Below are 25,173 nucleotides of genomic sequence, written 5' to 3'. Positions count from 1 at the left end.
CTGTTAGTTAATTTATGTATAATTTCTTATACGTTAAGGCTTCTGTAGTTGGGCGCTATGATAAGAAGCCTCTGTTACGTGATCTCGTTTCTTAAAAATTAAAGTGTAGAAACTAGATCACATTTTTAAGTATACTGTCTGTATCAGTCAGTACGCCGAATAGAATGGGTATTGTTGTTTAATCATAATATGACGCAAGACACTATATCTTGACACTGAAGTGAGACACGTGTTCACTGCAGTTTCAAAATAATTGCAAGCAAAATTAATACTTACACAATGACGTTGCCTGCATGTCTGGCTCAAAACGTTAAAAAAACGAACACACGCTACTGTCTGTCTGGAAGCTTTATTTCGGATATTCACTTCTGCAGAAGATGGGATCTTTTCAGAAGCGTCAAGGTTAAAATATAGAATTCCACATTGGAATATTGGAATATTACGCATATTGGAATATTTACCACTAGAGTTCCTTGCACTTTATTTGAGTTAAGTTGATTTTCATGCGCTCCACTGCACGATTATAAATGAATTCAGATCATGTTCCAGATGCAATTTGTCTTCCTGATACGCTGCCTATAGCCCTACATAATTCTAGGACCTGCTGGGAAAAGGTGCGTCCCTTATTTTATTAAAAAAAAAACAGTCGGATTGACAAGCTAACCCCTTTTTTCCTCGCAGCTTTCCTAAAGGTTTTTCGAGGGGTGCACCTTATGCTAAGCCTATGATTTCCCTGTGCCATACCTTCTTTTCGGCCGCAGCCGCACACACCTTTCTTCTCATCCATCACTCTGGACATCTGTTCTTCCTTCATCGTTTACGACTTTCACCCGCACCATCGCGGCGAAATTGGATCACGTTCTACATAGCTATGGCCCCTTTTTGATATCTTGTCTAATCGTGCAGATTTGCAGCTGCTCCTGCGAACAAACCCTGCTACAATGTGTAACAGCGCTGCACCCCGAACTAAAGTCCATTTGGCTTCCATCCTCAGCGGCGAACCAGTCTTCAAGTACGACCGAAAGAAAACAAAGACAAAAAGTAAATAAAGTCAAAATTAAAAGCAAGGCGAACCACTAATCGCTATGGCACGCTCACCGCAGTCGCATCTCGAGAGAACGTCTTGAGGGATTTGGACCATCCTAAAAGGAAAGCGCGCCAGCGGAACCGTTCCTCTTCCGGACTTATGAAACAGCCTCAGCCCGGACAGAAAAAGAAAAGAAACGAAAATAACGACACACGGACGACGGACGGTGGTCGGGTCTAATAGCGGCCCATTAGCGACCACTGCCCCAGACTGTCCAGACGACCGTAGACATTAGCTGAAGAAACGTAACAGCAGTCATTGTCGGAACAGCCGGCGCCGTCTAACGCTCTTACTCGAGTCCGATCCGTCACGACGCGCAATTCGCCTTCTGTTAAGCTTTTTCCACGTTCTCAGACGCGGAGACGTTTCCACCTTTATATCTCTATTCGCACGCCACCGCAGAATAAGAGTTGGAAGACTCCTGAGCCGTGGGGCTTTGCGGGGTGTCTCTTTGTGGGGATGTTGGCCCAAGAAGCGTTTGGCTAGAAACGTGTCGCAGCCATTGACCCGGTTAGCTTCCCGGCTTTAGAACTGCGAGGAAGGCTCGGTCGGGACGCTCTTCCGCGATGCTCGCGTCTTTAATCCCGTCAGTCGGAATCATCCCCCCGGGGCGACAGTTTCGGATGTTGCTGTGGAACGGTGGTGGGAACACGTCTGGCGCGCCGGAACGTCTGGAGCCTTCAGGAACCGAGCGGCGGCTTCGCTTCAACGCGAACGTGAGCGTAATTGCGGATGAAGACAGGGCACGTCATGGTCCAGTCTAGTTGGTTGTTGGGATGACTGCAAGGTACGGGGGTTCGAACTGCTAGTTAAGGAAGTACTTTAACGTATACACCAAGGAAGTTCTATGTCTTTTTTATCCGCTTTGTTTCCTGTTTGAAGGCTCTGTTTGTGTGCTTGTTTGCTTTTGTGTAGAAAGGTGAGGGTGCTGTGCACCTGGTTTTTCATGACTGCCAAGAATCCGTGACTTCGTGTGAGAAATGAATAAAAGAAAGCAAAGGCGTCAAAAACAATATCTCTGGATAAGACAGCACTGCCTCCAACCTATTTTCTCAAATTTACATAAAAAAAAAAGAAACATCGTCTGTCTTTGCCTGAGTTACACAAATATTTATACAAAAAGGACAAATAAAGAAGGGCTGGGCGTCGATTAAAAACTTTAACCGGATTAATCACCACCCTTTGATCAATTAATTAATCGATTAATCGATCTTGTTCATTTCTATGCATATCATTTTTGGATCATCAAATATACATTTTTTTTTTGCCTTTGCTGAATATGCGATATACGGCGTAATATACAATTTCGATTATGAATCAACCTTGATGTGCAGTTAAGAACAGGTAAAAAATACTCACACTCACAGATTCTTAGTTTAGCCGCGTCAGGCAAAGAGGTTCGTTGATATTCTCCTTCAATAGTGACCTTCTTTGGTTGTTCACAATTGTCTCTGCGACGCTAAGCGAACACTCGCACTGCATTGAAGCGACCAGGAGACGTGTAACCTTCTGCAATTGTCTGAAGTTACAAATCCCGTCCCTACAGTTTAGTTCAGGTTAAAATTTCACCGAAAGTTTACTGCTCATACAGCTGTACCCGTTCAAGTTTGCGTACTGAGAGCGGTTAATTTTTACTTTCTTTTGGTTTGTCAAAAATTTACCGATTAAACGATTAAAAACGTTAATCACAATTAAATCATTAATTGATTAATCGGTACGTTAATCGATGAATTGCCCAGAACAAGAAAAAAGCTTTATTACTTTCACCAGTGACACACTTCAAGCAGTATATTACAGTGTAAGATATACCGGGCGTTTTAGCGATGACTAAATAAATTCTGCAAATAGAATGGCTGAAAGAAAAGATCTTTTCGGAAGAACATTGCCACTTGCGACACATGTCCGAAAGTTTTAAAAACACAATATTTATACAGCTAATTAACAAACTTTTACTTATTGCATTTTAAGTAGAGCAGTTTCGTGGCCAGTACCAGTGGCCAGTTTGTAGGCACGGTTGACAAAACGATCTATATCCTGTTTTAAAGGGGTGAAAATGTATTTATACGAAGCCCTTCGCACAACATAATTCAGGGCTTTTTCTTCACGAATGTTGAAATTCGCACGAGGAGCACATTTCCGCTGCTTAATATTAGGGCTGGGCGTCAATTAAAATTTTAACCTGATTAATCGACACCAGTTGGTCGATTAATTAATCGAATAATCAGTTTCATTTATTCCCCTGCATAATAGTTTTCAAAAAGTCAAAATTAAACTATTTGCCTTTACTCAATGTGTGACAAACAGAAAAGTGTACGACTTCTGATTTTAAATGACCCTTGATGTGTAATTGAGAGCCAGTCAAAAGACACCCACACACACAAACTATTACTTCAGCCACAGAGGCAAAGAGGTTAGTCAATATTCTCCAGCAATAGCGAACTCCTGTGATCGTTTTAATAGTCTTTGCTGCGTTAACGCACACTCGCACAACGCTGGAGTGGCTGGAACGCTTATGACCTTGTCCACTTGTTTGGGGCTACAAATCTCGCCTTTACAGTTTAGTTTAGGCCAAAATTTCACCTAAAGTTTGCTTTCGTACAGGTGTACTCGCCCACGTCTGCGTAATGAAAGCGTTGAAGTATCACCTTTTTTTTTAATTTAACCGATTAATTAGTTACAAAATATTATTCGCGATTAAAACATGAATCGATTAATCGGTCGGTTAATCGATCAAGCTCCCAGCCCTACTTCTTATGTGATTTTCCGAAAAAAACGATTCGATATTAGTTTGGCTGGAGTGCTTTATATAACTTCTTTTTTTTTTCAGTTTTAAGAAGGAATACGAAGTTGTTTTCTGAATCAGCTTGCGACCATGTTAGGTGGAAATATACGATAGAGCAAAATTTGAAACATTAAATGCACAAGTTGATTAGCACTGTTGGTAATGTCACCTGTCTAAATTTTATTTGAAACAACGCCGTTCTTCATGTTGCACTGTAAATACTGAGCCTGCTCTTCAGTGTCTGTAATTTTTGCTGGTCGATCTTATGTGACAGGCGAACACCTGCGCCTCGAGATCGTGAGCGAATATAAAAAAAAAAAAAAAATGAAAGCCGTTTACAACTCCGTGTAATGCCGAATTAGAACGCAGCTCTTGAGGAGGAGGAGGGGAAGGTACGGAGAGGAGGCTATGCCCCTCCTCCTCTCCTGCTCGCCTTCCATTTAGGGAAAATTTTTCCGCTAGATTTAGTGGGGAATTTTTTTCCGCTAGATTTATCGGGGCAATTTTTCCGCTAGATTTAGCGGGGAAATTTTTCCGCTAGATTTAGCAGGAAATTTTTCCGCTAGATTTAGCGTGGAAATTATTCCGCTAGATTTAGCGGGGAAATTTTTACGCTAGATTTAGCGGAGAAATTTTACCACTAAATTTAGCGGTGAAAATTTTCTGCTAGATTTAGCGGGAAAATGTTTCCGCTAGATTTAGCAGGGAAAGCTTTCTGCTAGATTTAGCGGGGAAATCTTTCCGCTAGATTTAGCGGGGAAATCTTTCCGCTAGATTTAGCAGGGAAATCTTTCCGCTAGATTTGGCAGGGAAATTTTTCCGCTTAATTTAGCGGGGACTTTTCCGCTAAATTTAGCGGGAAAATTTACCCATAATGCACCGCGCGGTTACGCCGACGCCGACGGCGATGGCGACGGCGACGGCGACGCTGCTCAAGTCGGAAACGGGCGCCTAAGAGCTGCGCTCTAAAATGGAGTAACATGACGTTACAGGGTATGACATACCCTCTACTTGGTATACGGAAGGAAGATGGTCTACAAAATGTTTATTATTTTACTCTAATTATTTCTTGCAACCAATTTTGCTCGAGTCACCATTGCTCATCATTTCGTGTCACACAAACTTAAGAATAAACCAATCAGTCACTTCCTGGTTTCAAAAACGCTATCACGGTTTCGCAAGACCACAACTCTCCCGTAACGATGCTCCTGACGGTCAATGTTCCACAAGCATCGCTTCCGCATCGCAAAGACAATGATTTAGATCCGCGTGACCACAGTGTGTTCTGTAATATAGTGGGCACTTGAAAAGCACGCCGTCATTGTTCGGAAATCACGACACCCTTTCGCCGAAAAGTACACCGTGAAAGTTAAATATTTTCACTGCTGTACAATAACGTCTGCAACCAATTCCCATCCATGCTCCACTGACCAAGATCACGATTCTTCCTCAGAGCGTATGCAAGACTGAATTGCAGCGTTAACCAGTGGGTAGTGCACTCCTCAGCACGAATAGTTCTCGTAAGAGACGGGGTGCTTCCTGCAAAATTGGTTCGGGAAGTGATTTGTCTTCTAACGCTGGCTCTGGTCGACATTTCGTCCTTGCCATATATCTTGCGTGCAGCGTCCCTTATGTTGCTTTTCGTATTCTTGCGCTTAGCTTTCCCAGAGCAGACTTCATGATTATCCTAATTGGCTGTGGCAGCGAGCGACCGTCGTTGCACCAAGGTCCTTTGTTATCGAGAGTGCTACATATCGAGTCCTTCGCGGCACTGCGGTACTCAATCGAGATATATAAACAAGATGCGGCACTTCCGTGTAGTATATCGATACATCAAACTAATGGCGTCACTTTTTTTTTAGGTATTTGATTTTGAAATTTATAACCGAGCAGGGTTCTACCGTGGCCTCACGTGTACTCTGTGACCTGTCAGATTGCTCTCAATGAGACATTGCCTTTCTCCCTTACTTTGTCCGCTGTCCTCCTCTTTCATCGTCTCTGCTTGGAGCAAAAGGGCGCCACCTAGATAGGGGATCTGAGGTAGCGGAGTGCAGCTGGTGCGGCGTCGTGTCTTCTGGGAATGCAAAGTTAATGTTTCATTTTATTTCATTAGTTTTGCTCAGGAAACTTGGGAGAAGAGCAGATTGCTCGAGAACTGCACAAAAATGTCTTCAAACGCCCAGCCTAAGAAATATTTTAGAAATCAGAGAAAATTACAACTGTAGACAGTTTGCATGGCCTTCACACTAAGAATTGTGCCTGTAGTGATCGCGCCCACATGTGTATCGCATCTGGCTCCAGTACTGTTGGCAGATTGTTCCTGTAAATCCCATTTACGACCGCGTAAGAAATTAAACGGTCAGGCTGCATGCATTGCTATTTCGCGTGGTGCACTCTTTTGAGGTTTTAAACTCCAGCTGTCTCCTCTTCTCGACCCTTCATGTTTAAAAGGTGTAAAGAAAGTGATCAGAGAAAGAGGCTCTCAAAACTGATGTGCTCCATGTTTATAAACAAGCCGTCACAATTGAAAAAAAAAAGTTAGACTTCTCGATATAGTTATTCGCTATGTTATTTTTGCGCAACGCAATGATTGGTTGTCTCTATAGAATCGATTCGCCCAACCAGGGGGCGCTTCGAAATTGCGATGGTAGCGCCACCGCTGTACAACACTTGGTTGTGTCGCGTTGGTCGCGTTCGTAGCGTTGTCGGCGTTATATTGGCGTCACAGGTGTTTCGAGCGTACGGTGAAGATTTAGAGAAGGATAGAAGGCGTACGAGAATTATTTCTCATGGTGACTCAAGAAATGATAGAGGAGCTTCAATAACACTCATCATCCGCCGAGAAAGCGGTTGATTTCCCCGCCAACGAGTCGGGTCCACCTCGCAAGTACGGCCGTGCGGCGTCTACGAGAAAACTTTACAGGTGGGCGTCACTTGTTTAAATTTTGCGCTGCAATAACCATTGGGCCTTCTCCTCTTAAAAGGAAGATTACTAATCAAAATGAACCACTTTTCTCGTGAGTCCTGTTAGACGACGTCGGGATACTATTTTTCGGTCGCTGAAACACCGGCAGACTACGTTCTCGCACTATAGACTACGAGTGGGATAGCTTTTCGGGCTCGTCCACGTCGAAGAAATATTAACGTGTCGGGGATCGTGCGGGCATAGGCTGATAATTCCGGGAAGAGATAAGACCCCCGCGTACAGTTGCGACTACAGGTCCTCGCTGGGCTGGAGTCGCGGACCGATGCGAGCATTGTGCCGACGCTCGTAATTTTATTAGTATTGCCGAACACGCTTCCTGCATCAGCCTGCCTCAGCAGTAGGGAACTAAAACGCCAGGGCACGACCTGAACAAAGGCCTCGTAGATTTATTACCAGGTATTTTTGTCCCACTTCACTGAGGCTGTAGGTTGCAGTTACTGGGACCTGCTCCTGCTGATTAATTGTACTTTTTCTGCGATTTCGAACAATAATGAGCCGCGAGATTCTGTCAGAAAAAGGGGCAAAACAGTTGAAAACAAAAAAAAAAAAAGGCTAGCCTAGAGTAAATCTCCTGCATAAATGTTTCCTATGCAAATGACTGCACATAATTTTAGTCGAATTTTCATGACAATGTTCAGTTGGATGGATTTATAAAAACTTCATTTCTCTTTCAGGTTCAAGATGTCCAATCCACATGCAAGATTTTCAAATATTGGGTGGGGGCTTGATTCATACTTTCCTGTGTGGGACATTTTAGGAGGAAAATGTTGTGTAGCAAAGAAAACACCAGTGACACATGATAGGTTGCCATTATTAAAACAATTTTATTTTCTCGAAAAATAATCCATGCATGTCATTGTTTAATTGCTGCTTCACTGAATAAAGTTTGTTTCGTTGCATGTTTTCAAGCGTTTCCAGGAATGTACCGTATCTCCCAGCATAAAAAGTTTAAATTTTAGGCTGTGCGGACAATGCGGGATTTTTGTTTTTCAATATCGTTGATTATGACAAAACGAGACGGATTTTGTGAATGAAAGAGTATATTAATGATGATTTATGTATATTATAGGCTTTTTTTGTGAGCTAAGAAAGCAGACATTTCTCAAGGTGTGCCGTCTATGAGAAGATATTCTTAACGACTAAGCACCAGGTGCGGACTATGCCACCGTCGGTGGACAATCTAAGCAAAATATTTTCTTTTTTATCCCGATTTTGCTTTTGCGGACTACAGTCTGGAAAATATGGTTTAGCAGCATAATGCAACACTTTCAGAAATGTTTTGCTGACCGTGAAAAAGATTTTTATTGTGTTTTGTCACAACTACGAGTAGGTAAACATACAATCTTGTGACAATATAAAACTTCTTCCCCTGCTCTTAACACGGTGACATTGGCGCAGACTCGAAATATGGCCGGCAGGACACTTGCAGATGATGTACACATCTCGAGAAGCAAAAACTGTCAAAGAAATTGTAGGGCCGAGAACCCCGACTATTTCAGGGATCTTGCACGGCAGATCACGCTGTTCATGATATTCCAATTCTCACGAAAGATGTCCCCCAGTTTGTGAGAAAGCAATCGTCACCTAAGCTTATCTATCTTTAGCCAAGCTATACTGAATATTGGAGTGCAGACTAAACCAAAACATGTAACTCGAAGACAGAAGTTGCCAATCAACTAACGATACTTTTAACAGGCTAAGACCCGGGCACATATAGAGAATGCAAAATAGATGCGGAAAGGTCACCTGTAACTTCGAGTGAGGGAGTGAAAATTAATTTAAATTGACTAAGAATCTTTCATGAGCAATTACAGGGTTGGTAGATTCCCTGCAATTAGACTTTATTCAACACCTTAGCTGGCATCTCGTCTAGTAACTTGTTCCAGGATGAGCCTCAGCGTCGTCCTTGCAGTGTTGTCACGAAGTGCACGCTACAGATCCTCGTTGACGTTGACGGAATCAAAATTGAACCGCCCCCACTGAGAAATAAGTCACTAATATAAGATCTCTGGTGTGATCAGCAGAAAATCAACACGAAATAATAAACACTATTATTGTCCCTACCAAGTAGAAACGTAATCAGGCTTTTTTTATTTATTTCAAGGGGGGGGGGGGGGGGGGCTGGTTGAGGCGGTTTGGATGTGCATAAGAAACACAGACGACAGGAGAAAGCTGCACTCGCCACCCCCAAAAGCCCCTCCCCTAGCTAGAAGTCTGCTCACAAAGTAAGAACGGCAGGGCGTCTCTTCTGAACGGCCGACCTCCAGCACGCCTTCGTTGCCCTTCGCTGCGATTTGGCTGTACGCGCACGTTCGAGGCTCGCGAGATAGAAGCCCTATCGAAGGCTGGAAGCTAGTGCTGGAGGAACTTAAGCTCCTCCCTGCCGTTATTATCCTGTCGCTGATTATAGTTGAAATATTCGTGACGAAGGGGTCCATCACGATCGAGGCCCCGTCAAACACCTCAAGGGAAGGGACAGACGCGCACGACAATCAAATATTCCGTCACGCAGGCACTGCCAACTAACTTTCCCGCGTTCGGCAGTCATGCTGTTATTGTTCTGATACCAATTCCATTTCGTTTTTCAGGCGTATTTAGCAAAAGTGATCTTCCAGTGAACGAGAAACTTACTTTTGTTGGAGCACTGCCGTGGTTCAAGCTTGGCGCCGTTCGAGTCTCGTACGGCTTTTCAGGGAAGCGGTAGAATTTTTAGGACCGACTACAACAATATCGGAGGTTGTTACTAAAATCAACAACGAAATATTTGTGCTAACCGGACTTTTATATCTTCTTTATCGCGATTATTATTACTGACTGGCGTACCCGACCGCCTACGACGGAAAAGCGAGGCGAAAAACAACGAGCCACTTGGACTGGGGCGTCCCGCCAGGGGCTGGAATGGCGCTGTAGTCAGCGGCGAAACTTGAGCGCTTCGGTCGAATATGTTCCGTGGGGAAGCAGACGCAAGGACATTGTTCATAAATAGTGCGGGTATTACTCTAGAAATACGGTACGTATAGCTAATCAACTCATTTCGCCTTTTTTTTTTTTCTAGTGGCCGCCAACTTGGCCCCAGGTCAAATAGTAACCCTAAAGCAAGTTCCGCTTTTTTACGTGTGAAGTGACAAAAAAAAACAACAATTTGCGCATTAACATGCCAAATACATTATCTTTTTATTTATCATATAAATATTGCAGTCCAAGTAATGATGCATACTGACAATATTTTGTTTTTGTATCTGCCCACATGTCAGTATTAGTCAGCGACCTCTCACAGTCGTAATGACGCAAAAACAAATGGCAGTGGCTAGCTCGAATTTCCGTGTCTCATAAATCACCATGCTTGTTTTAATCACTCGCACACAAAGATTTGATCGTCCTAATAAATTCCAAGCGCACAGATCTTCATAGTACAACATTAGCATTAACGAAAATAAAAACAACAACCTGAAGCCCCAACACGCTGTGACCGAACAAACCTGAAAACTATGCCTGATACAAAACTTGAGGGAGAACTTCATGACCAAGAAAATCATTTCTAAGAGATATACCCTCCACAAAAAGCCTCACAAAGTTTCAGGAAGTCGGGTGTCACTTGGCGCGTTGCAGAGTTTTCATAACCACTTACAATCATTTTCGTTCCACAGAAAGTCTAACAAAACAAACATCTGCCCTCGTAATGTGACTCAGTGGCTAGGTCACTTCCCCTTAATTGTTATTCCTGCGTTCTAATTACAGCACTCTGGTTGTTAGTAATTAAAATTACAATGTGCAAACCGCTAGGTGTGCCTCAGATTTCCTGATATGGCCGTGGCCGTTAACCCCGCATGGGCTGGCCTTCCCAGTAACCAGTCTATCTAGGACTCGCTAGCCAGGAATATTCGCAAGCTTAAGAAGCGCATAATCTCGCTCCACGTTATCGTACTTCCTTTTCAATCCACTCCCTATTGTCGCCTCTCGATTCTATAGGTGTGGAATACGTTAAAGGAACAGCAGGTAAAAAATAATACTGAACTATTAACACGGTGCGTTCTAGGACAGTTAAATCCTAAGATCATGATGTGAAACCTTCTTAGACAACGAAACGAATCTTGAGGAAGATTGGCTATAGTAATAATAATATTAATAAGAAGAAAAAATGTTTTAATAATAATAATCAATCAATCAATCAATATTTTATTTGGTGCCCAGGAACAACCATATGGTCTTATTGCTGGCACACCGACATATTCAAACATTTACTAAAATGAAACATAACATATGTTGCACATACACACATTAAGACGAGTAAACTATAAAAACATTACAAGTAGACAAGAACGCATAAGCGATACATTTCATCGCGCATAGAAAGAAAGAAGATTAGCCTGTTGGCATTTCATTATAGCTAAATGTAATAGCCTCAGATTTAAAGCAACGAAGCATTACTCGTTTGACAAGAAAAAATGCTTTTCAGGACAGCAATAGCTCGAACATACTTTGCCCAATGATCGAACTTGTTCGAGCTTTAATGAAAAATATCAAGTTTTTCCGCGTACCCGTTGTAACCTTCCAATAACCTGGGAATCGAGAATTTAGTACTAAAAGTTACGGGTATATAAAATGGAGAATTAAGCCCTGTAGCCACTGTAGGTACCTAGAAGCGCAACTCCTATAGAAGACTCGGAGAATCAATAGACCCATGCAAGGTCTTAAACAAAAATAATAAGTCCGCCTTCTCTCGCGATGATACAGACCAAGTAGTTCGATACATTTCAGCAGAGCCTCGTAATTCAACGAATGATCATCATTTGTCAAATAGCGGTTTTTAAAAATAGAAATAAATTTCTGTTGTATACGTTCTATTCAAAGTTAATTGGCTTTACAGATGCCCTTCCACACTACCGACGCATATTCTAGCTGAAAATGGCTGAGTGAACAGTAAAAGGTACTAAAAGTACTTGAATCGGTGAATGTTCTAGTCGCGCAACACGCAACTCCCAAAGCTCGTAAGGATGTACTAATCATTTTTCCCACATGAACATCAAAACGCAGGTTTGATTAAAAAACAACACCGAGATCTCTTATTTCTGTTACACGGGACAATAATTCTCCGCTAATGCGATAACGAAAGCGTACGTTTTGCATTTTGCGTGAAATTGTCATTAGTTTTGTTTTTGAACAATTAAGAAGAAGCGTGTTTTCTTTGCACCAAACGTTGAATGAGTTGGCATTTGTCTGTAGCCTTGCACAGTCTTCAGTAGTTTAAATTTATCGGTATAATTCAATATCATTGGTATACTGCAGGAATACTGAATCTGAAATAACTAAAGAGACATCGTTAACAAAAATAGAGAATAAGAGAGGGCCTAAAACAGATCCCTCTGGTTCCCCGAAATTTGTTTTATAGGGCCTGGAGGCAGTATGATTAACTCGGACAAACTCTTTCCTGTGCAATAGATAATTCTTAAACCATTCAAACAGTTCCCCTCCAAAACCATTTTAAGAAAGCTTAACCAGCAAGATTTTTGTGATCAACTAGACCAAAGGCCTCGCTCAAATCAAAATAAGCTATATGGAGTTGGTCCTGCCTACACACGACTCGTGAAGCGGTTTACATGAATGTGACCAGATTAGTTGTTGGTGACCTGCCAGGAACGAAGCCATGCTGGTTGGGAATTAATAGGTTTCCGAACGAGAAAGATGAAAATTTATGAACAACTGTTTCGAAAAGCTTAGAAAAGGAGCTCAGAAGGGATATCGGCCTATAATTAGATACGTCCCCGTTTTTCCCGTCTTTCCCGGCTCACGGTAATTGTCGCACAGCAACAATTACCGTGAGCTTCCACATCTCTAGAAATATGCCCGTCTTTAATGAGTTATTAAATATATCACACAACACGGGGCTGAATATATCATGGTAGGTTTTAATTAAAACGTAAGGTGTTCCATTGTGACCGACTTACAACTTTTGCCTCATTTTTTTAAATACACTCCTGAATAACCTCCTCGCTGACTGAGATCGAGCGAAGGATGTTAGGAAACACAGCCTAATAGGAGTCATGACAGAGTGCGTCTACCTGATCGGTGTTACCGGACCCGAAATAACCTGCAAATATTTGTGCTGTGCCTCATGCAGCCATACCATCTACAGGTTTTCCCGCTCATTTTAATCCAAGCGACGACCAATTTAATCCCGGGGTCACTCAATTTAATCCAAGCGCCATACAATTTAATCCAAGCGCCACACAATTTAATCCCGGGGTCAGTCAATTTAATCCACAATATATATATGGACTTATTGCGTTCAGTGGTCGTGTTTCGCTTACACATTTGGTAACTTAGAACAATTTTTTATACAATTAGAATTTTCGGGGGGCAATTGAGAATTTGATCACTAATGTGATTACTTTGAGTTAATAGTCCCACTATAGACCCCTTGCGTATAAGGGCGCCCCTAGTGCCGCGCACAGGAACTACGACCAGCCGCCATGTTTAGGTCGTCGGAGCAGACGACGCACGCCGCAGGATTGTCTCCGGCCGGCATCTCTCGCCGCGCGCCGACTTTCGCACGCTGAGCCTTGCGCCGAGCTTCGTGTCAGCGGCTGTGTTACATTGCGGTAGACGATGGTTGAAACGTGCTGTGTGCCACTGTGCCGCCAGCGTGGCTACCGCGACGAGAACAGCAAAAAGGTAAGCCGTAGAAGTTTCTAAACAAACCCACGTGCGCTGGCGCGCACGCGATTTTTCACCCGCGTTTCACGCACCTGAACAGCCCGTGCGAGCTAGTTCGCTGCACCGTTGCCGGTGGCGCGGTACGCTTAACGTCAATAATCGTTTTCAGTAATGGATCACGAGCGAACAATGTGCTGTAGCGAAGGCTAGAAGCGCGAGCTCGTTCTGCCGAGGTGCGCCGTAGAACAAGAAGCTCGTGGTCTTAGGTGCGGCAGGTCGTAAGGTGAAACGAAAGTATACAAAACGCTTCGCACTGACAGATCAGTTCGTGCGAGGAGCATGTGCAGTGCCTGTGAACGAGAGCGTTTCCCGAAGGCGTAGCGTATGATGCGGAGTCACTGCTGACGCTAGGACGCACATTCTAAAAGCCTCTGCGATTGAAAACCTTGAAGCGGAGAACGTGAACATATTTGCCGACCTGTTTTCCTCGTGGCTCGACGTGCAAATCCTTGCGGACGAGATGGTCCAACGGCTCACGCCAGCCAAGTTCAACAAGTTTTTGGTTGAAACAAGTGAAGAAAAAATTTCAGAAAATGATTTATACTGAACTCGTAGCACATTATTATGCTTTAGGAAGTGTAGTACAACTTAGCCAGTTGCTTCCCTCGTATTCGTAAACATGGTTTAGCAACATTTACAGCATATGTGAACTACGCGTGGCTTGAGAGTGATTGTTGGACATTTCTAATTATAGTTTTTCCTCGAACTAGGTCACATTCCACAAGTTTCCTTCTGGGAACAAACTACGGCGGAAGTGGATCCATGCTATCAGAAGAGACCCTGGTGCACACTTCAGCATTCAGCAAACAACCAAGGTGTGCTCAAGGCACTTCATGCCGGACAGCTTCGTCCCCAATGTGGCAAGCGGACGACAGTATTTGAAGGAAAATGCGGTGCCTTCTCTTTTTGAATTCACCAAGAAAGTCGTGCCTCGACCGGTTCCCAACCGACAACCCCTGCAGACCAAATTCCTCGAACGAAACAATACAGATGTGTTTTGCAGCGATGAAATGGCATCTCCCCCAGACCTAAATGATGTAGGAACATCAACAAGCCAAGTTCCAGGCTGGGCGGTGAACACAGATGCACCTGCAAGCATCAGTTTGACACAAGGCAAATGCAACTGTGCCAGCACAGAAGAATTGACTCAGATGAAGGTGCAGCTGAAAGAAAAGGATGCAGAGCTTGTCAAGCTAAAGGATCAATGTACCATTCTTCTGAACTGCAGCAACATCCTGAGCACAACAAAAAGAGACCTTGCACGAGCAAAGGAACAAGTAGTGTGTCTAATGCGGAGGAACGAGGAGCTGAAGGATGAACATACAGCTAAAATGCAAGAGCTCGAAAGAAAATTGTCCGAGGCAGAAAAACGGAAGAAGACATTTTCGGCAGAAAGATTTAAAGACGACGACAGCAGCATCCAGTTCTACACTGGCCTGCAAAGCTACGGTCATTTTAAAGGATTACTGCAGTATGTAGCCTCAGAAAGTGACGGTGCTAATCCGGACCACCCAAGTAGGGAAGCAAGAGGTCGTCGGCACAAGCTATCTCAAGAGGACCAGCTTTTCATGACTCTTGTCAAGCTGCGAGTTGGTCATTTCCACATGCACCTGGCACACATCTTCAACGTCTCTACCAGCACTGTGTCGAGGGCTTTTGGAACATGGGTTAACCTGCTCTATGTCCGGCTGTCGGAGCTGGCATGGTGGCCACCACGTGATATTGTAGACTCAACCATGCCTGAGGAGTTTAAGGCACGGTATCCAACAACACGGGTGATTATTGATGCCACTGAAGTTCGGTGCGAAGTCTCCAGTTCTCTGGTTCTGCAGTCGGGAACATACTCTCCATATAAATCGACAAACACTCTCAAGGGACTAATTGGAATTTCACCGAACGGACTTGTGAGCTTTGTTTCAGAGCTCTTCACTGGGTCAGCTTCAGACAGAGAACTTGTGATCAGAAGTGGGTTTCTGGAACAAGAGTTTGCACCAGGTGACACAGTCATGGCTGACAAGGGGTTTAAAATCAAAGATCTTTTGGACAAGAAAGGTATTGGATTGAACTTGCCACCGTTTCTGACGAAGCAACAGTTCAGTGTTGCAGAGGTGCGAGAAACGACGGACATTGCTTCTTTGCGGATTCACGTAGAGAGGAGAATCCAGCGCATTAAGACTTATCATATATTTGACAGAGTTGTTCCCCTCTCTCTTGGTCCCACAGTTAACCAGATGTGGACTATTTGCGCTCTTCTGAGCAACCTTCAACCCTCTATATTAAAAGAAGTGGATTGAGTCAATGTATACATGTTTGTTTGTTTATTTGTACAAATCAATATTGAGTATTGAAACAAAAGCTTAAGGCTAAGCAGCCTTTAGTCCGTTCTACTTACAAAAATCAAAAGAAAAAATATTTACATGTACAAACTTTACAGGGGCACTGAAGTCATTTTTGAGATAGTCTTTTTATGGTGATAACTCAATCTACACACTTTAAAGGGGCCCTGAATCATATTTAAGCGTCTACCTTTTTTGCGGTTTCCACGTCTCTTGGGGTTCGGGCAAGACAGCGGGCACGGAGAGAGTAACTAATTATCAGTGCGTCATATTTTAACCGGACGACGCGGGAACCCCCTCCATCGACGAGGGCGACCCGCGGTACCGAAAGCGCGCAAAATGTGACGTCTTTGGTCCTGGGCTTATTACTGGTCAGAGCCGCTAAAAGCTTCTTTTTAGTCGAAATGCAAAATATAAGTGGCGGGAACCGTTTCAATTATTTATAAAAGTAGTTTTTGTTCAGTATTTTAGATCAGAAAAGGAACGAATGCAGTTCATAAACTATGGAAACAAGAAATAACCCGTCGACATACCCGCCACCAAGCGGTAGAAAAGGCGGCGCATACTAGAAAGGAGTAGTGGGATCAGGCGTCAACACGGAAAGGTCCCGGATGAATGCAGCGGCACTACGGTCGTATGGACAGGAGGATCCGACCGGCTCTGAGCGTTCCAAAGGCCTTCGGCGAGAAGCTTTGTCTTAAGGTTTGGCCGTTTCGCGGTATGGCAGCGCAAAGTGGCTCCCATTCTGAACTGATCTTTACCCCGTGTTTCCTGTCGTTTGTGGCCAATGAAGTGTCACGCCGAATTAGTATTTAATCGCGCAGCAAATGCAATGAGAGCCACTCCAGCTGCCTGCTGCACACAGCCTATCCAGAACATGCTTTAGTGGCGCCCTCTCGTGCCGTCCACAAGGAGTGCGGCAGCCGTGAGCGCTCGATAAGCTCACTACCCCTCCTTTAGTTCACGACCACTCAAGCAACCAAGGACGTCATGAGGGAGGTTATTTTTTGCTTGTTTTTGTAATTTTAATTCGCCTATAACTTATAAAATAAAGGGAATTTCGAGAAAAGAAAAGTTGCACTAAGTTACTACGTTCAGTGTGCTCAGGTTCGGTGCAAATTAAAAACCACTATCCTTGCAGGGCCCCTTTAAGGATTCTAAAACCCCAAAATTACAATCCTGCTTGGCCTATTTCCCACTAAAACGTTCTCAAAGATCACCGACATGCCCTTTCTCATGGGATATTTGTTCAGAGTGAAGTGGTTGACGAACGCGATTGTCGGCCAATTGCAAGCGATGGCTTCCCCTGCGGCCAGAAAATAGTTATCAGAATGCGTGCGTATGACTCTTTTCAAAACGAGTTATAATAAAATTGTTTAGGATCTATGCTTATTGTACGACTTTCCTTGGGCCAGAGAATGTGGACCGCAGTTTTGTATACTAGAACTTGATATATAAAGTAGCCAACGCCTTGTAAACTATATAACAAAAAAAAAATTACCTTCTTTAAAAATGACTTTAGTGCACCTTTAAGGGGGCCCGGTAACTTTTACCAGCTTCTCTTTACGACTTTGCTGCAAAGTATGGCAGAAGAGTAGTGAAATAAAAGTTGTCCAAGCTCTCTTTTATGTCCTCCCAAATATTCTTGTCAAACCTGATCCTCTGAATGGTTAGGAAGTTGTCCCCATAAAGAACATAGTCTGCCCACTTGAGGTTTGTTACCCCCATCTGTCCTACCACTTGAGCAAAGTGGGGGTGCTCTGTCTTGAGATGCGGACGGTTAGAGCTGTCAAAAGCAACACTAATGTTACTTGCGAGCAGTGTGTCGCGATCTGCATTCCTCAAGGTGTAGAGGCACTTTACTTCTACACATCCCCATGGTGGTTGTTCCGTTGCGTCGTACACAATTGCATCTGGAGTTGCTCCGAGCCATGGTTGGTCAGGATCCACGAACAGCCCCGCACTCGACAGATGGACGTCTCGGCCCCTGCTCTTTAAAACGTCCTCGTAGCGTTGCAGTGCTTTAGGCTCGTTGACAATCCCATACCTAAAAAAAGTAGATACACAATACAAAAAATTCAAATGAAGTAATATACAATGTTTATTTCATTCTTCAAACTAGATCAGCACGTCGTTAGAAGTTACCACTACAGAACCATTGGTTTTTCATCGTAAGGCATAAAATACTGTTAAATGAGAGACCTACAACAGCATGCTGTGGGCCTCTCTCTATCAGTATGAAAATAAGACTATTTCATGTTGGACAATTATGTGAGAGGAGCGGGTGGTTCAGGCTGTCGAGTGTCGCGATTGTGGCAGTTATTGGTAAAAAAAAATATGGTGAAGAAGGAAAGCGGGTATAAAGGTATCTGTAGCAGCATGCCAACTTGTGGCAACAGAGGTTTCCCTCGACTGGCAGGCAGCAGAGCCTGCCAGGGTACACCCGTTATAACCTGTTATAACATGACACTGCTGGTGTACTACCACCAGTGTTGCAATAGGGGAAAAGTACATTCAATTCTGACGTAACCAGGCAGAAATCGAGGGATCAGAATTAAAGACGTGGTTTCACATAAAGCCGCTCAACTTTTTTTTTTTTTTATCAGCGTTTCTTTTACAAGCAGCGTCAAGGATGCCAATGCACGAGACATATATCTTGAACAGCCCTTGGAGAGAAGTAACGGCAATGCACTGCCAGAGCTATCAAAACGCCATGTTGTTTCATTAAGGCATGCACCTCGCACATTCACAGAACAATGAATGACTGTACTATTAAAACTGACAGAAAGCATGGATTTTATCGAGCGGCTTTAGGTACACATACCGGTCGAAGATATGTTCCAGGCACCATTTCTCTGCCTCTCCCAGTAGGATTTGTACAATCTACTGGCAGCTGAATTCGTCCCCCCAGAAAGCTCTCCCATAGCATTAGCAACAGTTTCTGGACCAAAGACACCTAGGGGAGGTCATGCAACATGCAAAACATTGTTTCCGCGAATTTGCTTAACTGATTTTGAAATGCTACGCTCACCGGATGGCAGGAACCCTGGACAAATCCTTTGTTGAGGTCAGGTTTGCCAGTCCCTTCTCTGTCCACTCGCCGTGACGATGTACGGTTCCAAAGTTCGATGCAGTCAGGCGGTACTGCCTTGCCTGAAGCCAGGTAGCACTGTCGCGCTGCCTCCGCGAGTTCTTCTCAAGGTCCTGTGCTTCAAGTGGCGTCAGCGTTATTTTCTGAAACAAGCAGAATTACATTAACAAGTTTAGACAAGAACACAGTGATGTGAACACAAATCTTCTCTGAAACTCCTGGCTTCCTGGCTTCCTGTCTTTATTATAGACCAGAGGTGTGCAAAGCGGGGATTGCAGAGTAATGTCTTAGGGTCGCACGGCCCCAGAAAGGTTCTGGAAAATGTATGTGCACAAAACAAGCACAGAAATAACCATCCCTGAAGTAAAACCGAAAGTAAACGTAACGGGACCAGAGTGTGGCCCTTATTGTACTTCATCCCACTAGTTGCTTGCAGTGCAGGTAAAGGCAGTGCGGGCCAAGGGGAGAAAGGGCAACCACTACGAAGGGAAGAGAAGATAAACCTCTTCTCTCCAATGTTCTTAGTGCTCGCCCTTTCTCCCCTACTTGTGAGACAGAGTATGTCAGGGGGCAGGGGGGGTTTCCGAACGGCATTGTGATGCTTGAGGTGTCACAGTCTGAGTATGTCTTGGCATCTGTTGTGAGCTACCACCCACACCAAAAAATGTTATTTACATTACCTTAAACTAGAGACCTTAAAATGCAATAGTCTATAAGCTTCCATTGCATGGCAAAAGACCCCATTATCTTTTACAGGAGAAAAAGCATCTGCCTCAAGCACTGTCGTAATAGTTTAAATAATATTTGATTCTAGAGTGATAGTCTCACAGACGGTCTGCGGTTTCTCTGTCCTCCCAATGCACACATAGTAGGTGCACTCGAAAACACTGCGCAGTCTGGAAGAAAAAGTTCACTGCACCCTGTGTTCGGCGTTTGCAAGTGCACCTGCTATGTCGGCGATGGGAGGACGGAAAAAACACGGACTTGTTATAGCTAAGTGTGATTAAGGGTGTACAGTGCTCTTGCTTTATAAACATTGTGCACTGAAATGGAGTATGGTTGGTCGTTTAAAACACCACGCAGCGGTAGTAAAGTTTATAAGTTAAATTACGCTCCCAGTATGTTAGGAAAAAGTGAAACCAAAGCTAACCTCTAACAGAAGCCTTGCCTTCGTGCTGACACCATCCGGAACAGTCCACTCGTCGCTTTCAAGAAAAGGCACCATTTCTTCTAGTGGCCGCCCGATGTTCAGATGGCCAGGTGCCTCCAGCTCCTCGCACAACAAGATGCAAAATCCAAATGGGACAAGTGGCTGCTGGTAGGCGAGTGGAGAGCAAGCAAGCACATCGCCGCACTTGGAGCTGCACACTTGTGCTCGATCTGCAGCTCCCAACACTGCTACCAAGGAGGTCTTCCCGTCCAGCTGCTGCAAACTGCTAGCGAATTGGAGCGCGGCGCTCTTCTTTTGGCTGATAGTACGCTCCTTAGCCTTGCTGAGGTCCAGCCGACATGAGCGCGGCAAGTCTTGTCGTCCTTTGCCCACCCCCCGCCAATCTACACCCTGCACACTTGAACCTTTGATGACCTGGCCCCTCGGTCTTCTCCAACGCTGTGGCAGATCTGTGCATGACAGGTGTGCTGGGGCCTCGGTGAATCCCTTGCCTTGGATCAAAATAACCGTCTTCAGGACGGCCTGGAGGTGGCTGCAGGCTTGCTTCCCAGCTGGGCACTCGCAATATCCGTTAACTAGTTCACCGTCCTTGGTGATGGTGGCGCTCACGGTGTAGGGTGGCTGCGTTTTCTTGTGGCTCCTGAAGCATCTGGCTCTCAGGAAGAATCTGGAGGCCCTTTAAATGACAATGATAAGCGATAAGCACCTGTTCCCAATCATTACGGTCCTGACCATTTCATGCGAGGCACACCGCGCCATCTCATGCAGGGCACGGCAAAATGTGAAATACATTATCAGTGCTAGGTATTTCTGAGAGAACGTGCCAGTTTGAGAGCTGCAGCCTGCTACATGGCTGCGCGTGCGAATCGCTACACAGCTCCCCATTTGGGCGAGCCTGTTCTGCGGCGCAAGCCAAGTGACGGTCTGGCGTCGCTCGAATCGAGGCGCTCAGCTTCGTTTTCACAGGGGCACACAGCTCAGCTTGCACCGCCCGACTAGCGCTCGCTTGCAAACACGTCGTAAAACGGGGCGCGCACGTGAGCGATATGGCGAGCGACGGGTTATGCCATCGCTCGTCGCGTTGCTCGGTTCTGTATTTCCCGAAAACCTCTCCCACCGCCCGGAAGTCGCTTGCGTGCAGTTTGCCTCGGCGAGGGACAGACCGAGCGAAAGTGAGTCCTCGAAGAGTCGCCAGTGCAAGACAACCGTCACATGTGTTCACCCGACAACGCTATAATGTTGATCTCAAGGTTCGCGCTTCTTCCCCCCCCCCCCCCCCCCCCCCCCCCCAAAAAAAAAAAACACTTATAACCACTCACATTTCTTCGTCGTAGTTGGCGCATACCGTCGACGCAACGACGTAGCTCTCCGTAACCAACTTGTAGCTCCGGCGAGCTCCCTTCTCGGTTCCCGAGCAGGACGCCAGGCGGGCAAGGTCCGGCGACGAGATTCGCGGCAGCCGAGCCAAGTTGCTCGTCCATCCCGTCGTGGGGTAGACGCCGTCGCTCATGACGGGGCGCGCTGGGGGCACGCACGTATGCCGCAAACGCACGGAATGCTCACGTTGGCGGTTACCTCACGGTACGGAAAGAGGCGCCGAGAACGCTGACCTAAACATGGCGATTTCTGTCCCATGATGCAGTGCAAATCGAAACTGATGAAACGTTCGCCGTCAGGGTGCGCAATTGTGCATGGGGTCTATTGACGAGGCTTAACTGATATGTTGGTTACTCTTTTTAGAGCGCAGCTCTTAGGCTCCCGTTTCCTGCTTAAGCGGCGTCGCCGTCGCCGTCGGCGTAACCACGCGGTGAATGATGGGTAAATTCCCCCGCTAAATTTAGCGGAAAAATTTCCCCGCTAAATCTAGCGGAAAACTTTTCCTGCTAAATCTATCGAAAAATCTTCCCAGCTAGATTTAACGAAAAATTTGCCCCGCAGATTCTAGTGGAAAATTTTCCCCGCTAGGTCTAGCAGAAAAGTTTCCCCGCTAAATCTAGTGTAAAATTTTTCCCGCTAAATTTAGTGGAAACTTTTTTCCCGCTAAACCTAGCGGAAAAAGTTCCCAGCTAAATCTAGCGGAAAAATTTCCCAGCTAGATATAGCGAAAAATTTGCCCCGCAAAGCCTAGCGGAAACGTTTCCCCGCTAAATCTAGTGGAAAATTTTTCCCGCTAAATCTAGCGGAAAATGTTTCCCGCTAAATCTAGCGGAACAATTTACCAGCTAGATTTAGCGGAAAAGTTTCCCCCGCTAAGTCTTGCGGAAAATTTTCCCAGCTAAATCTAGTGTAAAATTTTTTCCACTAAATATAGCGGAAACGTTTTTCCCGCTAAATCTAGCGGAAGGTTTTCCTCGCTAAATCTAGCGGAAAATTTTTCCCAGCTAGATTTAGCGAAAAATTTGCCCAGCAAAGTCTAGCGGAAAAGTTTTCTCGCTAAATCTAGTAGAAAAATTTTCCCGCTAAACCTAGCGGAAAACTTTCCCCACTAAATCTAGCGGAAAAATTTCCCAGCAAGATTTAGCGGACAATTTTCCCCCGCTAAGCCTAGCGGAAAATTTGCCCCGCTAAATCTAGTGTAAAATGTTTCCACTACAATTAGCGGGAAAAGTTTCCGGCTAAATCTAGCGGGAAATTTTCCCAGCTAGATTTAGGGAAAAATGTGCCCCGCAAAGTCCAGCGGAAAAGCTTCCCCGCTAAATCTAATGGAAAATTTTTCCCGCTAAATCTGGCGGAAAATTTTCCTCGCTAAATCCAGCGGAAAAATTTCCCAGCAAGGTTTAGCGGAAAATTTGCCCCGCCAAGTCTAGCGGAAAAGTCTCCCCGCTTAATCTAGTGGAAAAGTATTCCCGCTAAATCTAGCGGAAATTTTTCCCCGCTAAATCTAGCGGAACAATTTACCAGCTAGATTTAGCGAAAAATTTTCCCCGCTAAGTCTTGCGGAAAATTTTCCCCGCTAAATCTAGTGTAAAATTTTTACCACCAAATTTAGCGGAATATTTTTCCCGCTAAATCTAGGGTACAGTTTTCCCCGCTAAATCTAGCGGAAAATTTTAGATTTAGCGGAAAATTTTCCCAGCCAAGTCTAGCGGAAAAGTTTCCCCGCTTAATCTAGTGGAAAATTTGTCCCGCTAAATCTAGCGGAAAATTTTCCCCGCTAAATCTAGTGTAAAATTTTTCCCACTAAATTTAGCGGAAAATTTTTTCCCGCTAAATTAGCGTAAAGTTTTCTCCGCTAAATCTAGCGGAAAATGTCCCCACTAGATATAGCGGGGAAAATTTTTCGCTTAATTCAGCGGGGAAAATTTTTCCGCTAGATTTAGCGGGGAACATTTTCTGCTAAAGTTAGCGGGGAAACTTTTCCGCTAGATTTAGCGGGGAAAATTTTCCGCTATATTTAGCGGGGGAAACTTTCCGCTAAATATAGCGGGAAAAATTTTTCCGCTAGATTTAGCGGAGAAAATTGTCCGCTAAATTTAGCGGGACAATAATCTGCTAGATTTAGCAGGAAAAACATTCCGCTAGATTTAGCTTAAAAATTTTCCGCTAGATTTAGCGGGAAGCTTTTCCGCTAGACTTTGCGGCGAAACTTTTCCGATAAATCTAGCTGGGAAAATTTTCCGCTAGATTTAGCGGGGGAAATATTCCACTAAATATAGCGGGGAATATTTTCCGCTAGATAGAGCGGGGAAAATTTTCCGCTAAATTTAGCGGGGAAAATGTTCCGCTAGATTTAGCAGTAAAAATTTTCCGCTAGATTTAGCGGGAAAATTTTTCCGCTAGATTTAGCGGGGAAGCTTTTCCGCTCGACTTTGCGGTGCAAATTTTCCAATGAATCTAGCTGGGAAATTTTGCGCTAGATTTAGCGGGGAAAAGTTTCCGCTAGATTTAGCGGAGAAAATTGCCCGCTAAATTAAGCTGGACAATGTTCTGCTAGATTTAGCAGGAAAAACATTCCGCTAGATTTAGCTTAAAAATTTTCCGCTAGATTTAGCGGGGAAGCTTTTCCGCTAGACTTTGCGGCGCAAATTTTCCGATAAATCTAGCTGGGAAAATTTTCTGCTAGATTTAGCGGGGGAAATATTCCACTAAATATAGCGGGGAATATTTTCCGCTAGATAGAGCGGGGAAAATTTTCTGCTAAATTTAGCGGGGAAAATGTTCCGCTAGATTTAACAGTAAAAATTTTCCGCTAGATTTAGCGGGGAAATTTTCCGCTAAATTTAGCGGGGGAATTTGCCCATCATGCACCGCGTGGCTACGCCGACGGCGTCGGCGACGCCGACGCCGCTTAAGCCGGAAACGGGTGCTTAAAAGCTGCGCTGTAAAAAGAGTAACCAACATATCAATTAAGCCTCGTCAATAGTGGGACTATAGTAACTCAAAGTAATCACATTAGTGATAAAATTCTCAATTGCCCCCCAAAAATTCAAATTGTATAAACAATTATTCTAAGTTACCAAATGTGTAAGCAAAACACGACCACTGAACACATGCATATATATATTGTGGATTAAATTGACTGACCCCAGGATTAAATTGTGTGGCGCTTGGATTAAATTGTATGGCGCTTGGATTAAATTGAGTGACCCCGGGATTAAATTGGTCGTCGCTTGGATTAAAATGAGCGGGAAAACCTGTAGAACAATCACTTTCGGTCGATTTGGTTTTTCTGCACGCGAACCAACGTACTGCCAAAACTTTCTGTGGTTTCGATATAAGTCCGACTCCACTGCTTTTTGGTGTGTCTGGCAATTCCAATTTATCATTCTCTTACAGTCTTTCCTGTAGCTCTTAAATTCAATTGCCCACTTTGTTTGACCGGGCATTCTTAAATTTCTGATGCAGAAATGCTTTTCTCCAAGGAATAACACTCAAGTGAACAGAGAACCAGTGAGGGGATTTTCATCTGTGGTTTGCCTTCAGCTGAATATACCCGTCCATACCATTCTGAATAATTTTGGTGAATTTAGTGACTTGGCCATTTATATCCTGACACTTTAAAATTG

General features: G+C 44.4%; 2 protein-coding genes across 2 annotated transcripts; one reads left to right on the top strand and one right to left on the bottom strand.

Annotated features, from left to right (window-relative positions):
* Positions 1-13,461: 13,461 nt before the first annotated feature.
* LOC121836437 lies at positions 13,462-15,863 on the top strand. The gene is made up of 2 exons (XM_042291335.1): positions 13,462-13,527; positions 14,280-15,863. Exons 1-2 carry the CDS (start codon positions 13,462-13,464, stop codon positions 15,861-15,863), a joined length of 1,650 nt encoding a protein of 549 aa, XP_042147269.1.
* A 1,455-nt stretch (positions 15,864-17,318) lies between these two features.
* On the bottom strand, positions 17,319-21,731 carry LOC120841800. The gene is made up of 4 exons (XM_042291247.1): positions 21,487-21,731; positions 20,164-20,843; positions 18,937-19,156; positions 17,319-17,952 (listed from the first exon to the last, which is right to left on the bottom strand). The coding sequence occupies exons 1-4, from the start codon at positions 21,675-21,677 to the stop codon at positions 17,469-17,471; spliced, it is 1,575 nt and encodes a 524-aa protein (XP_042147181.1). The 5' UTR covers positions 21,678-21,731; the 3' UTR covers positions 17,319-17,468.
* Between the last annotated feature and the right edge of the window lie 3,442 nt (positions 21,732-25,173).

The sequence above is a fragment of the Ixodes scapularis genome, unplaced genomic scaffold, assembly GCF_016920785.2.
Source record: "Ixodes scapularis isolate PalLabHiFi unplaced genomic scaffold, ASM1692078v2 PGA_scaffold2__306_contigs__length_199485367, whole genome shotgun sequence".
In the NCBI taxonomy this organism is placed as follows: domain Eukaryota; kingdom Metazoa; phylum Arthropoda; class Arachnida; order Ixodida; family Ixodidae; genus Ixodes; species Ixodes scapularis.
Note: the sequence above shows the minus strand (reverse complement) of the source record. Positions and strands in the feature narration are given on the sequence as shown.